This window comes from Rattus norvegicus, chromosome 19 (assembly GCF_021556685.1).
Source record: "Rattus norvegicus strain SHRSP/BbbUtx chromosome 19, alternate assembly SHRSP_T2T, whole genome shotgun sequence".
NCBI classification, from domain to species: Eukaryota; Metazoa; Chordata; class Mammalia; order Rodentia; family Muridae; genus Rattus; species Rattus norvegicus.
In genome coordinates, this window is record NC_141552.1 from 5967377 (window position 1) to 5984585 (window position 17209).

Below are 17209 nucleotides of genomic sequence, written 5' to 3' on the forward strand. Positions count from 1 at the left end.
GGAGCTGTGATCGTCCCTTTGTATGTGCAACTGTTTCAGGTTCACACAAATGTGTGGACTAGAAGAACAAGTATTATTTGGGCATATATTCTGAAATGATGCAAATATCTGTCCTTTTCAATTTTCCTAGATAATTCCCTGAGCATTCTGGCAAAACATAATGGATTCAACCGCCAGAAGCAAGAAGTCTACCTTCTGCCTATCGTGATCAGTGACAGTGGGAACCCCCCTCTGAGTAGCACCAGTACCCTGACCATCCGCGTCTGTGGCTGTAGCAATGACGGCGTGGTTCAGTCGTGCAATGTCGAAGCTTATGTCCTTCCTATTGGGCTCAGTATGGGCGCGTTAATTGCTATATTAGCCTGCATCATTTTGCTGCTCGGTGAGTACCACCACCTTCATGGCCTACTGCCATAAGTGAATATAAAGAAGAATAGAAAAACATAACCTGGAATGTATACAGCACTAAGATAAAGTGAGAAAGAATGGTGAAGACTCTGACCAGGTTGAGAGGATTTCAGGTGCCTTTTTAAACCTGTCAAGAGGGAAAATACAAATAATGTGAGAGGCAAAATGGCAAGGACGTGGAGAATTAAACTCTACATTCATCCCAACACTGTTTAAAAAGATGGCCTCCAAATCACATGTTGCACACACATTTAATGCAAGAGCTAATTCTTCTGTGTTTAATCACCACCGAATATAGATAACACATGGACTGGGTCATTCCATCATTAGATCTCAGAGTTTAGTGAGATGTAAAGAGAATCAGTAAGCATATAAACACACCATTTTATAGATATTTTAGTAGATACTACAGTAAAATTACAGGAAAGAGTTCAAGTTGAGAGGTAAGGGTCATTACTTTTCTATGTAAAATGCTCATTGTAAAAGCAAGACTAAGCCTGAACAGAGTGAAAGCGTCCCTGTGATCCAGCCCTTAGGAGAAAGAGGAGGATCAGGCGTTCCAGACTACCCAGGGCCTGGTTAGTGGTCCAAATGCACACAAGCAGCGCTTTTACTTCCAAGAACATATCAAAGAGCGTATGTACGCCTTAGTCTTATCTTTCTCCTGAAAATTAAAGTGGCTTAACAATTAAATCCGTTCATGATTCATTTGAATGGTAAACTTCTTGGATAACAGTCCTTTCTTTTGCTCTATGTCAGAGCAGAGGAGTACCAGGTGCCATTCAATACAAGATTTTAATTGTGTGATGATTTATATAATGTTTGAAGGAAATCTATCACTTAAGTTGAGACTATTATTATATCATATGCTGTGGCCATAACTTATTGATTGAGTAGTTAAAAGTATTCGGAGTGCCCTGGGTTTAATTGCTGCTACCAGCAGTATGACACACACACACACACACACACACACACACACACATATATATACGTATATATACATATATATATGTATATATATACATATATATATATATATGCGCCAAGGAAATTTAATAGGTCACACGAATTACTTAATGTGTTAATTATGCTGCAGATGCAATTTTCTCTTCTGTAGGGCTCACCTTAAAGCTGATTCCAGTTTATGTGCATTTTACATCACAACAGCAAATGTTCATTAAATGAAAATGATTTTGAGTGACATGTACAAAAGTTTAGTTTTGGTCATTCAAATGACTGTTTGGGCTAATTTGCTGGTAAAGAATTTAAAAGTCTGGGTGTCAGCATGACTGAACACTTTGAAGCAGTAGTTCTCAACCTGTAGGTAGCAACCCCTTTGGGATCTGAACAACTCTTTCATTGGAGAGTCCTAAGACCATTGGAAAACACAGATATATACATTAGGATTCATAATAATATAAAATTATAGTTATTCAGTAGCCAGGAAAGTATTTTTATGGTTGGGGAATGACCATAATATAAGGAATTGAATTTATATGAGGAGTCAGCCATCCTCGAATCAGACATACCCGGTCACCAAGTTTTTAGCACAAAGCCAATTACCAGGGAGGGACAAGGTAATGGGCTACAAAGGCAGCAGCAACCCCAAGCGAGCACGGGAAAGATAGGAAGAGAGGGTGCTTCCACAGAAGTGAGTTTTTAAGAGGAGCATAAGGAGTCTATGCTCAGGTGATTATGTAATTCCTGATCGAACATGCTAGTCAAATAATAACTCTATTTAAATTTTTAGACCTCAGTGTTTTGTCTCAGGAATGAATCAGTGGCCAAATAGGGGAATAGAATTTGCAGGCTAGCTTACTGAATGTATTTTTTTTTAAACCAAGGAAGATGGAAAGGGTTTAAAGGACAGTGTCTACAATGGTTGCCACGCACAGGCCTGTTAGAGCACTGCAGCAGTGGGAAGGTTGAGAACCACGCTCTGAAACACTGCACTCAAGGTGCAGGATTGCAGAAGTCATAAATATATTCTTTTTAAAATCCTCCTCTCCTCTGTCATCTCCTCTGCTTTGATCATGGCAGGATATGCTTGTTGACTGAACGCGATCTGGTCTTTGTCTTACAGTCATTGTGGTTCTGTTCGTTACCCTGAGGCGGCATAAAAATGAACCACTAATAATCAAAGATGATGAAGACGTTCGAGAAAACATCATTCGCTACGACGACGAAGGAGGCGGGGAGGAGGACACAGAGGCTTTTGACATTGCAACTTTGCAAAACCCAGATGGAATTAATGGATTTTTACCCCGTAAGGATATTAAACCAGATTTGCAGTTTATGCCAAGGCAAGGGCTTGCTCCAGTTCCAAATGGTGTTGATGTCGATGAATTTATAAATGTAAGGCTTCATGAGGCAGATAATGACCCCACGGCCCCACCATATGACTCCATTCAGATTTATGGCTATGAAGGCCGAGGGTCTGTGGCTGGCTCTCTCAGCTCGTTGGAGTCCACCACATCAGACTCAGACCAGAATTTTGACTACCTCAGTGACTGGGGTCCCCGCTTTAAGAGACTGGGCGAACTCTACTCTGTTGGTGAAAGTGACAAAGAAACTTGACAGTGGATTACATAAATAATCAATGGAACTGAGCATTCTGTAATATTCTAGGGTCACTCCCCTTAGATGCAACAAATGTGGCTATTTGTTTTAGAGGCAAGTTTAGCACCAATCATCTATAAACTCAACCACATTTTAATGTTGAACCAAAAAAAATAATAAAAAATAAAAAGTATATGTTAGGAGGTGACAAATCTTGTGGAGTGTGAATTAAGTATGTGGATTGTCTAGAAGTCTTTGGATATTTTGATATTTACCTGACGGCCAGTCAGAGATTGGGATCCTAGCTAATCCTTAGAGAATTGTTTAAGAGGAGGAAAAAAAAACAAAACAAAATTAAAAGGTGCTTTATTAGAAAAAGTGGACTTGCAAGGACTCTGCTGCTGATACGTGTCTTCTGTAAGGATTCTTATGAGTGCAAACGGTTTTTAGTCCCTTCACCAATAAGGATCCCGTCACAAATGATAAAGCAATACTTTGGTCTGCTGTACGTTATGACTTCATAGAGTTTGGGGAGGCCTCCTAGATTACATGGTACGGTGACCATACGTTGTACATAACTGTTGGCCCCACTCAACAGAGACTGAATAGCATCTTTAAATATTGTGTCGAGCCTTAAAATATTCACATGTTCGTAATCCATTCCAGGGTGGGGATTGCCAACTCAAAGGTGGGAGGAGAGAAATGCCATTCAAACAGGCTGTGTCTAGAAGCAGGATTCTTCGTTCCCTCCACTTCATCTTCTTCCACAAGGACACAGAGATAAACTGTATTCCACAGTGGACCACATCAGAGACAGATGGTTTTATTGCTAGCGTGTGAATTTATTTGTTTAATCCTCAAAATAAATATTTTATTGATGTCCAATAATGCTTTTATTTATTAAGGTTGGTAATCTATAGATTAAGGGATTATATGGGGGAAACTAAATTATATCCATTAATAATCCTTTAGATTGTTTTATATTAATATCTATACAATGAATGTTTAATACATGTACATTTTGATCAGATAAGTATGGCAGGCAATATTATCAAGGGGAGAGGTAATAGTCTCTTTAGAGTAGAAAGTGTAATTGTGACTGGTGATTACAGGAACAGCATTTCCCAGAGAAACTTTTGGACTATTTTCTATTTTCTTCATAATCCTAGTATTTGGTGTTTTTACTACAAGCACAAACATCTGGAAGTATATTGATTCCTGTGAATATTTAAACTCTAGACTTTTAGATATTTACATAATGCCCCACCCAGTAAACATTCTTCAAGTTTCCCTCTCCCAAATAATTTAGAGCAGAAACTGATTTGTACATAATTTTACTGCTTATGTTTTTTTACACTTCTGTCCCTGGTCATGGTGATGCGCAGAATGTCTTAGACTTCAAAAGCAGAACAGCACTAGAAGATGTGAGCATATTTAATTTGTAATGCAAACCTGCCATGTAGGAGTAGAAAATGTATTATAAAACTCGAGTATTACATGCAGATCATTTTACTTTTCTACTTTGCTTTAATGCAATATTGTTTATTTACTCCATGCGTTGTATTCAGAGAAACTCCTGTATTGTTTCCTACTTTGTGAAATATATTTTTATAAATACCTTTGTTGTCATCATTTTTTCAGCTATATGAAGATTTCTGAGCAGAACTATTGACTTTAACTAAAATGCCAAACTGTACAATCACACCGTGGGCCACTGTTAGTTTTAAGCATCTTTATTATAATAAAGAACCAGGGAACAGAAATAGATTGTTATTGATCCCATAACAAGAAAACATCAGAGACTTAAAAATAAGCGCCATAGCTAAAAGATAGTTGACTGTGTTTTGGGGGTCCCTAAATGCAGAGGATTGGGTGGAGGTAGCACAAAAAGGGGTTAAAAGATCAAGTTCTACATAGAAAAATTCTCTAGGTGAGATTACAGTCCAAGAGGTAGCAAAACAAAGGGATTGAAGCTTTGGGGAAAGAACCAAAACTTCATTGCAGATGTGAAAGCCATTCTTTACTAGATCCTTAGAGGATCCTTAGAACAAGACTCATGGGCTCCTGTCACCTACTACTTTAGTCCCTAGCGTGGGGATACCTAAGGAAAACATGGATTTGGCTTGGGGATGGAAGGCAACAGTTTCTGAAAGCCGTTTTCACCATATCTGAATCAAAGCGACTAAATATTCAGCTGACACATTAATAGCTATTCAGTGGCTTACCACCACCTTGTAGCGCACTATAGCCTGATCACAATCTTTCATTTACGCTTCTCTCAGTGGCTACCAGGCACTTTTCATAAAGTCAAAGGGAGAGTCCTTAGTGACTTTTATGTACATCAGATTAGCAAGCATCATAAAAACTATTACTATAACTTATAGTAACAATAAAATTTCAAATCCTGACTCTCTTACATGCTATAAGCCAAGGCAGAATTAATTTTTATTTTCCATTTTAATTTCAAAATCATCTCTTTTTAAAGGAAAGTAGTGTACAAGAATGGGTAACAGATATATTACCCTATTCTTTTAATAGGATTATAAGATAAATATCCCCAGTGTTGATCAATAGAAAACTATCCTTATGAAAGCATTCATGGGAAAAAAGGCAAAGTATTTAGAACAAGTTTTCTTATCTATCTTTAAATTACTTTGTCCAGAAAGACATCATGGACACATGGGCCCATAACAACATTACCGTTTACTATTATTGAAGTATTTTGGGCATTAAAGCCAATCTAAAGTTTTGATATGCTGGACAAAGTGGTGCTATGTATGATTATGTAGGGGTTATGCATGTTCTTGCTATATGAAGTACACTTTTATGCTACCCTGAATTTAAATTATGCTCACGAAGGCCAATATGCAGACCATTAGACTGTCACATTTACTTTACCAACAAACTTACTAGAACTCCCATATTCAGAATAGGACAATGGGGACCCAAATTGGTTGGTGTTTTTTTTGTTTGTTTGTTTGGTTGGTTGGTTGGTTTTAGTTTTGAGATTTAATGATTCCTCTCTTAAACCTCTTCAAGCAATGGATTCTAACTTTGTTAAAATTTTGTACTTATGCAATTATTTTGTTCTTGCAATATTGACACATCAGATGATTCCTTGCTTACATATCAGTGGTAACTTATCAAATATAAAATTGCCACACGTTACAGTCATTACTATGTCTGTGGTCTTTGTGTGTCCCAAGGACAAGTCTCTTTTAATGCTTGCCCAAAAACTCTGTGCCAAATGACAGGTGAAACAAAGTTGATCTCTTTCTGCTCCCTTTACTTGTAAGGCTCTTTTCTGAAAAATTGAGGTATCTATGCATGCATAGAGGCCTCTTGGGATCAATTCAGCCTCTACCTTCTGTATTATTTGATCAACCATTTTTTAATATCTACACAAACATATCATCTAATATTAGTAAGCCATTTTTAATAAAATTCTCACTACAAGTATAGTCAATACATATTTAAAGTGGCTTATGATAAGATGGTTGAATTTTATTCATCTGATGCCTTTCTCACCCCAAATTTCCTGCCGATGACACAAACTTTATAGCAAACACGTTTTGCACCAAAAAATAAAAAATGTGTAAGTGTGTACGTGCATATATAACCCGAAAGGGAACTTGGATGCATCAGAACACCCAGTGAGGAAAGAATCCTCGGAAAGAGACAAATGTGTCTTTGAGAGTTTGCTTAATCATATGCTTAAAGTAAGACAGGTCTCTGCATGAGATGTAGAAATCTCCCAGGAGCAGCCGGCTCCACACTGAGAATCCACAGAGGGCTGAGCTATCTGTATTTTGGAGAAGGAAAGCGGGTGCTGAGAGCTAAGTAGCCAATTACTTTTTATAGCCACATAAGGACTGGAGGCAAGTAGTCCTTTGCAACATGTTGTATTATGCGATCGTTGGCTTTGCAGGGAATCTCACGAATGTATAACCTTCTGATTGCCTTTTTGATTGAAAGTTCCATCTGAGATCAAGGCAGTGCAACCAGTAATAAGATTTCAAAAAATCCCATCACTAGCACTGTTGGAAAGGTTGAGCGTGCCTGAAATCCCATCACTGTCAGTCAAAGAGATAAGGTAACAGTGGGCATCACTATAAAAGCTGCATGAATGCACAATTTAAACATGAACATCAACACAAAAAAGAACACACACACATTCATATGAGTGCCCATAAATATACATATGCCCATGTACACACATATGTACACAAATACATGCATACGCATGCACACACACATACACTTAAGTTATTTTGGATAATTTATACTAATATGTTCTCGTTTCAATAATAATTTTTCATATCACAGTCTCGCATACTGCAAAAATACTTGAAATGATGGTTATTTGCTTTTCTGACTCTATCCTTAAATTTGAAAGAAATCTGTCTAGTGGTAAAGGTTTTTAAATGTGAGTTTTTGTTTATGAACACAATAACAGCTTATAAAGCCTGGACTTAGAATTAAGTGCATCTCACCAAGAAGCTGGATTTAGATGCTTTTGTATCATTGTATTTTTGTGGAGATAATAATTGTAGAATATATTTTGTAGGAAATAATTTTCTCTATGTTTACATTTCTTTGATCCAACAGTTTTCTTGGCTAAACAAACTCCTTTTCTTTGTTGCTCAGATAACCAAAAAGTGAATAAAATGTTTACTATCATTGTTGTTCTTGTTTATAATAATTACGATGTCTTCATTGTTTATCATTAAAGGAGATATTTATTTTGATCATTTTCTGTGTAGTTGGCACAGTTATTGATCAGAGTATATCGTTAATATTTACAGTATCCCAGTACCATTATTCTGGTTGTACTTCCACAAATCCAGAACATGGAATTAGAATTTCTACTGTTTCTATAGGAAATGTGCCTATTACATTTTCTGAACTTCTACCAGAGCTGAAATTAAGCGACATAGGATTTGTGAAAAATGTGATGGTTTCTTCAATGTTTTCCACCATGTGCAGAGTGAGGTTAATTGAGCATATTTAAACGAATCAATGGAATGTGCTTTGTGTCTTTAAATGGTATTCAAATCTGGGTTTACTGGAGGCTAACTAAGCAGAGCTCCTAACTTCCCTTAAATAGTCCTAGCTCTAAGTATATTATGAGATTTCAAACGGTAAGATTGAGAAAGTAAGTTACCTACTGCTCTACAAAAGGAGGCAGCTAAAAATGAAAAAGCAAGAAGACTTCGTGAGAACTTTGCTTTGTAAAGGTGGAAATGAAGCAATGAGTACTAAGAAGCCATAGATTTTTCCATCATATCAGAGGATAAATTAATTTTTAAAAGCACCTAAAAGGATCAATAATATATGTGAACTGTGAAGAATTAATCCAAGTCAAATATTCAGAGAACACCCTGAAGGTGCCTAAATTATGGCATGCACTTTGAGCCACTGAAACAAAAAGATGTTCAGGAATTTATTAATGGATTTGCCACCATTAATTTAGAGATCTGATGAGAGAGATGGAAATGAACTCTAGTCTTCTGGGTCATTTCTGGCATTGGGAGATTACCAGTGCTTTAAATGTACTGATAGAAGCTCAACAGAAAGTACTTCCTGGTGGCATGGGCTCCTGTGGGATAATCCCTCTAACCTTAGTTAACCAGACCCAACCTGACTCACATCTTGAGTACAAGTCTAACTTTCACTTAGCTATACAAATAGATAATAGCTTTCTCTATCGTTATCCACAGATTACAGAAGAGGCTTCTTAAGAGGAATACCGGAGAATGCTGCCTGAAGAAAAGGACTAAGGACAACAGGGACTTCAAAGAAAAAAACAGCCAGGACTTCAAAAGAAAAGGAGAGGTCACTAAAGCCACATGTTAGTCCTTTCAGATCTCCCCCTGTGTATTTAAAAGTCTTTGGGGCCATGCGGATATGAGCAATATTTTAACAGTTACTGTCTGATATTGAAAACAGCAATTATGAACCATTGGCTTGGATAATTCCTTATTTCCCTTGAATATGACTCTTGGGCTCTTGGTAGGTTTTTATTCATATTTTTTTTTTAGATTTTAATTCAACATCTACAGTTTGAGAGCTATGGATTATTTGCCAGGTTTGACAATTTCATGTGTAACTTGATGATCAAAGTTTATTGTCAGCACTATCAATAATGATTGTTCAATAAACTTTTAAAATTCCTTCCTAACAAGAGATATCTTTTCTAGATAGTTTCTGTGACAAGGGAATCACATAGGCTTGACATATTTCCATTGCTTCTCAAAGAAATGACTTATGATTAGATAAATTAGTACAGAAGCTAATACATGATGAAACGTTAGACTTATCTTAAATAATGTGGGGGTTCCAAGGACACAGAGAGATAATAGCACAACCTGCCGATTCATTCACAGTATGTTGCCACAGGCTGGGCTAAGATTGCATCTTCACCATCTTAGAACTAGCTTTGTAGACAAGCTGGCCTCGAATTCAGAGATCTGCCTGCCTCTGTCTCTGAAGTGCTGGGATTAAAGGTATGGGTAGAACACCATTGCCTGACCAAGTCACCGTCTCTTAAAATATGCAGGTCTCAGACTAGGGCTTGGTTATGGAGACATGAATATCAATGTTGAGTCAGTAGCTATCTTAATGGACTTCCCAATATTCAAAATCTCATGTGACTCTCTTGCTCTTTTCCCTCTCTGTCCCCTCTTCTCCTCATTCCCCTCCCCCCTCACTCTACCTGCTCCTGGCCAACCTCTACTCCTTCTCTCTGTCTTTCTCTGTCTTTACTACCCCCTCGACTCCCCTCCCCAAATAACCTAAATAAACTCTATTTTATACTAAAAGAAAATCCCATGTGACAATTTTTTCACATCCTTATTTAGAGAATAGCATAACTAAAACATTCAAGTGTTCTAGATGATTATGATAAAGTAAGTTCTTGCCTCAAAGTATGATGATGTAAGAGAAGGAAGAGTATAAAAATAGAAGCATTAAATTGATAAAGTATGATAAGAAATGGATAAGAATGAGACATTCGAAGTAGATTTCACTAGGAAAATTCTGAGTTGCCATGTTTTATAAAAGCAAATCATAGAACGAGCTAGGGTAGTGGTACTTTAGTGGTTCTCCTATAGCAAATAAATGGCAGATGCAGTAAATGCAAATGGTGGGTATACGTCATCATGGGTAAGGAGAAAGATTCAGAAGATGTGGAGAGATGAGCGGACACCATAAAAATATTAGAATTAACAACTCTCACACCCTTCATGTGGACAACTGGAATGGCAATGGCATGGTCTGACCTGCAGAATTGGGGAAGGTGTTGTTAGTAGCAGGAATTAAAATTAAGGCATCATGCCAGTCATACATGGAGATCTTAAGTCTATCCTTGACTTGTGATTTTTTTTAAATGTCACTGATCTTACTGTATGGAGATAGGATAGAATGATAGAATGACATGCAAATAGGATTGTTTTAGCCCAGGAACAAATTTGCCTTTGAGTGCCACAGTGTTAATGACCTGATACAAGTAGGATTCTGGTAGAATATTCATAGTCATGGTATATACACTTGATGAGCAAAATAAAATTAAGAGTGAGTTACTTTTTCAGTACCAAAAGGTCAGCACTGAAAACATACAAGTAATATTAATTACACAAATTAAACACCCCAAACAAAATGTAGTTGTACATAACTCTTTCTTAATAGGTGTGTTTGTGTGTATCATGCATATGTGTGTATACATATACATGTATGTATATACTACATCACTGGCAATCTAGAAAGTCTTGCACACAAAGTAATGAGAAACACTATTTTAAGAGGATGTACCCAAAGAGTATTAACTTCATTTCATTGCTAGCATGTATTCTGTGTATAATCATGTATATGGTGAGAGCATTCTTAGTTGATTGGCTTGCTGATTGACATGATAATTATAATGAGGTGTTTGTTCCTGTAATGAACAAACTCAGTTTTGTGACCCAAAACTCAGTTATACCTCCACCTCTTTTGTCTTTTTCCTTTACAGACATGGTTCTTGTACATGCTGGCCTTGAACTCACTCTGTAGTCCAGGAAATCCTTTAGTTTATGATTATCTTATCTATTTTAGCAGGTTTTGGTATATTCTTGTTGTAATATAGTTGGTCCCAGGAATATAGTCTTGCACAATAATTATTTAGCAGACACACACACACACACACACACACACACACACACACATCATAGAGAAGGCATTATTAGATATATTTTTGAATATCTGATACAGCTTATGACCTAACAATTTTTTCAGCTAATTTTATTGGGGTTTTTTATTCTTTATCTTCTTTTACAGTCCAGTCTTTACCCTCCTCCTGGTCCAGCCTCTAACTGTCCATCCCTACATTCTATACCACCTTCCCTTTCTGTCTACAAGAGTGTATACCTACCCCTGAAACCCTCACCTGCAACCCAACAGACATCCCCACTACCCTGGGCCTCAAGTTGCTTGAGGATTAGGTATAAATTCTCTCACTAAGTTAAGACCTAGCAGTCCTTTGCTCTATATGTGTTGGGGAACTCATATCAGCTTATGCATGATGCCTGGTTGATGGCTCAGTGTCTGAGAGATGCCTGGGGTCCAGATTAGTTGAGACTGCTGATCTTCCTCAGGTTCTTTCAGCCTTCCCCTAATTCAACCACAAGAGCCACCAGCTTCTTTCCATTGGCTAGGTGTAAATATTTGCATCTGACTCTTTCAGCTGCTTTTTGTGCCTTTCAAAGAGCAGCCACGATAGGCTCCTTTTTGTGAGCACATCATAGTATCAAGTAATAGTGTTAGGCCTCGGGGTCTCCCCTTGAGTGGATCCCAATTTGGGGCTGTTGCTGAGATTCCTTTCCCTCAGTCTCCTCTATTTTTGACCCTGTGGTTCTTTCAGACAGGAACAACTCTGGGTCAGAGTTTTTGTCTGAGGGATGGTAACCCCATCCCTCTACTTGATGTCTTTCTACTTGAGGTGAACTCCACAAGACTCCTCTTCCCACACTAGGGCATTTCTAAGGTCCCTCCCTTTAAGTACTGAGAGTCTCTCACCTCCCTGGTCTCTGGTACATTCTAGAGTATCTTCCTCCTACTTCCCAAGGTTTTCTAACTTTATTCTTTCTGTTGGCCATCAGAGTTTCAGTTCTGTTCCCCCAAATACCTGACCATGTTTCCCTCTTCCCTTCCCTGTCCCCTTTTCCACCCAGGTCCCTCTGTCCTTACCCCATGTCCCATGATTTAAAACCTTTAGAAAATAAGACAAGGAACTAAGGAAACAACTTAATTTGCTTTATTTTTTAGATTATATATTTATTCTTGAAAATCTGAAATTATTATATAATTATATCACACCCCTTCCTTGTACTCTCTCCAAATCATTTCACATACCTTCCTTCCTTTCAGATTAGTTTTTTCTCACTAATTTTCTTGAAAAATAATAATATACCCAACTTCTATATCAAGTAAACAATAGAGTTATAGAACATATTTCTTTAAGATGACAAGTAAATAATTCAAGATAATAGTCAAATTCTGTGACTTATGATTGGACAGGAAAAACATGATTCCTTGTACACACATAAAAATTACCGAGTATGATAGCTAATATTGGTCGTTAATTTGACTCATCTGAGAAGAAGGATTCTTAACTAACGAGTTACCTCCATCAGACTGACCTGCTAGAATATTTTAGGACACTTTAGAGATGGCTTATTGATGAAGGAAGACCCTTTCCACTGTGGTTGGTGACATTCCTATGTAGGTAGACTTGAGTTATATATACAACAACAACAGCAACGACAACGACAACAACAACAACTACAACAATAGTTTCTAGTAATGTGACTGTGATCAAGTCAGGGAACACTGTTTCTGCACAGTTTCTCTTTATATCAGTAGTATATCATAACTTGAAAAGGTGTAATGAAATAGATCCATTCCTCTTCAAGTTTCTACTGGCCGTGGAATTTACTACAGCAACAGAGAAGCAAACTATGATCCTGGGTATTATGTCATTATTTTTGATAATTTCATTAGACAAATAAACAATTACAAGATTAAGTTGATAAACTATTAATACTAAGAAGATTGCCACCATCACTGTTAAATCTGAGTAATATTGCTGTGATAAGACAAATCAGGTGCTGAAGCACCTGATGCCTATGTAGCTACAATTCTTTTTATATGTAAACTTATTGGTGTAGTTTGGGATCAATTTCATACTTAAAAAAAATTCCCTACCTTTTTGGTTGAGGTCATTCTCCCATAAATTTGAGATAGACAGATATTTAAGGAAAAGTGAGGTAAATATGAATAATTGAGAAAATTATTACTAATAAGTGGGAACATTAAATCTAAAGGAAAACAAAAACAAAAACCAAACAGCACAATTGAAGCTATGGAATTCTTCTTTAGGTTGTGAAGCCAACTTCAGTCCATGAGCTCAAGATAACTCAGGTTTAGTTATGCAATCCAAAATGCAGAAGATTACCCACTTATTTTAAGTCCATGACAGAGATATAAAAATCTGTGAGTAGAATCAAATGTTGGTGACAATATTGAAAGTGAAGAGCTTCCTGCACTGTTTCTCTTACCACACAGCAATGATACCATGACTTCATGAGGAAACATAACCTATATTACTTACTACGCTTGTTTATTATGTGAGGTGCGGAAGACACTAAATATGTGTTCTTGCTGTAAGTGCGAATTTTACATATGTCAATTAAATCACATTTGTCAGAGATAAAAACAGCAAACAGACATTGATTTTGAAAATGTGCTAAGCTCAAATAACAAAAATAAAAATTACTTTATTATAATTTCTCCTCATGAATGTGATCATAGTAGGATACTGTCAGATTTATGTAATAATTAAAATGTATATATTTTAGGGTAAGTGGGAATAACAGTGAAATCAAACACTTAACTCACAAAATAATAACTGAAAAAAATACAAAAACTATGAAGGCAATAAACAGCGACAGTATCAACAGGCGTTAATGAATATAGAGAGGTGTCATATAGCATAACTAGGTTGTGTGTGCATAGAGATTGTATACAAACCACTGCGATTTAAGTAACATTTTTAGCAAAACTGACATGACACAGGTTGCCTTGTTTATAATTAAAAATGTCTAACCATTAAAAGGTTAATTGTTGGGGATTAAAAGATTTGAAGTGATACAAAGAAACTGCTTTTTTAAATATTATCACACACATACACACACACACACACACACACACACACCCCAATATACACATGTGCAGGTAGATGATTTTCAGATTGGGAAAAGGCACTGTCACAATAATTATTGCCCCACAAATAAAACTATGAATTTTTGCTATATCTCATTCTCTCCAGTTCATCAACACATACATAGGAATACAAGCATTTGAGAGAGAGAGAGAGAGAGAGAGAGAGAGAGAGAGAGAGAGAGAGAGAGAGAGAGAGACTCTCTTCAGGATATCCCATTGACATTCATGTTGGAAGGATGGTATGTTAGATTTTCATAGTCAATCCTTCTGATGCTAAGGCTAATCTTGTTTCTACATTTGTGCTTGAAATTATTGGTATTGATGAAAGGTAGCACAATTTTGCCAGCCTTCCATTTTGATGATGGTTTGTTAATCACATTCTAAAATGATTGTCCTCCATTTATCTATGCTGGCAATATAGAATAATGAAAGGAACAACAGGAAGTTTCTCACTGACAAATTATAATCAAACAAAGAAATATATTTATGGGGAAAAGATGAAGAAATCATTGAGATTGTTTGGTGAGTCAAGTTAACTATGAATCTGGACAGAATACATATAAGATAACTGAATTAATTTTCCATCAGCACTAAAGTCAAACCTTGTAAATTCTTTGATCAATTAAAACAAAAATACCATAGACAATAAAAAATTAAAAGATGCAGATTGCAGAGTCTGCCTATTCACTTGTGACCATAAATGCTTAAAAAATAGCTATGCTCGAAGATCGTATGTGTTCTCCTAGGCTCCATAGAACCTAACACAGGGTATTGACGACTTACTCCATTCCAAATGTTATATCTGGTGTATCTTTCAGATCTAAACTTTCTGATTATATCCTTCATTGCTCTGCTTGTTATCTGGTAGATTTGTTCAGAATTCAGGGTTCTCTGATGTTATGATTTGATTTTATATTCCCATTTGATTTTTTCTTCTATGGCAATGTTGGACAGCCCAATATTTCAAATTAAATCATGGACTTCTCCTCTTCTGTCTCCATAGATATTAAACTGTACTCTTTGGCTCCTGACCATTTGCTATCTGGGTAACTGAAATGTCTAGTATGCAGTTTTTGCTGACTGGCTTTTCTTTATGGAATAACTGAATAAGGGATCCCCAATTCACTGTTTTACCGGCTAAAAAAAAAGAGGCAGAGAATGGGACATTGAAATTGTGAGAAGAAAAATATGGTATCCCAAATGTGGAACACAAGATAGCTTCAATTGTATAACAAGTTTAGCTATTTTAAAATGTAACACCAAAAAAAGAGCTCAAATTCTCTTAACCCCATCTAGATAATGAGAACAAACAATTGACGGACACTGCAAAATAATGAAAAATTTGTTTTCAGTACAAAATGAAGGGCTCTGACAAAGAAATGGGATTTTATTTATTCCCACCCACAATCCAGAATTACAAAAAAAAAAAAAAAAGAAGAAAGAAAAGAAAAAAACCTGTTGAACTTCGGCCAGGTTAGGCCCTGTGGGGTTAGTATTCCCATAAGTTTTGTCAGATGTCAATCAATACATATTATTTTAATAACTACATGAATTGAGAAGGCAATCTTCAAAAAATGAGGTGATTAGGTATAACTTATAGGCTCACGTATTTGGAAAGCTCAGACTACAATCTGTGGGTGAATTGTAGTCAGTTAACCTTGCTAGGAGAGATGGCAAATCTGATGGCCCTTATTATTCTTGTTATTCAATGTTGCTTTTGTAAGACTCCAAGGCTATCTTCATCATGTCATTGGTTTACACAGTTTCATTTATAAACAATACTGAAATATCCTCTGGGATTCATAGATTTCTTAAATGTCTCTTTGCAAACATTCAGAAAACTCAGGCTTTTGTCTATTACCTGTGAACAAGTTGAGAAATCATAGCATTTTGTCTAGCTTTTACTATACATCCAAGTTAACTTGATATGTAAACATGATTTCTAATGTGATACAGCTCCCCTTTTATATTGAAAAGACATATAAAAAAAGCCTTCTTTATAACTCTAAAATTCAATGTAAAATCAATTGGTAATGATTAAATTCTCTGACACTTATGACATGGGTAGAAACCTGACTGTGACCTCAGGCTCATCTGTGAGTCTCTGTTTCTCTTTGCCTATTGGGAAGAAATGGGCTTTTCTCAACACACCTGGAAAGAAGAAAGAGGCATGTGCCTCAGTCAATGATACTAAGAGATAACAGACTATTAAATTCTCATTCATGAGAGAAAATTTCAGCAGAGAGGCCTGGGAAATGATTCTCTTCCTTGCCACCTGGTGCTGAAAACCTTCACATACCTGCCTACAATAAAAAGTCCGAAAGGAAAAATCTGTCTTTCAAAATACACCTGGTATGTATTTACTCAACCAGTGTGTACAGGATACTCCCATCTGCTAGAGATTATGTTGAGTTCTGAGTATACAAGTGGAAATGAAAATGGCATAGCCCTCACCTTCTCAGATTTAACAGAGTTGTGGATGCCAACAGTAGTCTAAATAAGCATGCAAAAAAAAAATCGCCTCAAATGGGTTATGGTGGGATTTGTCTTGGGAGTGTCAGAATCAAAGGGAATGTGCAGTGTTTTCACAGGGTCCCCCGCACAAGGGTTCATGAAAAGGTTAAGGACTAACCTGGATATTGAACACCCATGCATCATAGCATAGACCTGAGCCATATTAACTCACACACTTAGAAGGTATCTTTAAACACCATCACATGCAGGAGAACTTATTGCCTAAACCATATAGAGACAATATAATAAGCAGAAATCCCTGAAGAGCTAAGAAGAAATATTCTGAAGATCTGTAAAAGGAAATACTAAGGGTGACTTAATTAAATGAGCTTGGAAATTCTGAAGAATAAAAATGCCATTTAAGCTAACATTTAAAGGACAAGAAAAAGTTAACTGAGTTAGTGCAGAGAGAAGAATTAGTAGTATACCATGGTAGTATGCCTCCAATCAGGAAAAGAACTAATTTGAAAGC

The 17209-nt window shown here is 36.6% G+C and overlaps 1 protein-coding gene across 4 annotated transcripts in view; it reads left to right on the forward strand.

The window, feature by feature from the left end:
- Positions 1–9148, forward strand: part of Cdh8 (cadherin 8) — a 397554-nt gene extending 388406 nt beyond the window's left edge. The window contains exons 11-13 of one of the 4 annotated variants that reach the window (XM_087595281.1): positions 131–382; positions 2492–2674; positions 8688–9148. In XM_087595281.1, the coding sequence (XP_087451407.1) occupies positions 131–382; positions 2492–2674; positions 8688–8734 (482 nt within the window). In that variant the 3' untranslated portion in view covers positions 8735–9148. Of the gene's footprint in view, positions 1–130; positions 383–2491; positions 3176–3633; positions 4585–8687 lie in introns of those variants that run through there. The other 3 variants (XM_087595279.1, XM_087595280.1, NM_053393.2) reach the window with 3 other exon arrangements.
- The last annotated feature ends 8061 nt before the right edge of the window (positions 9149–17209 follow it).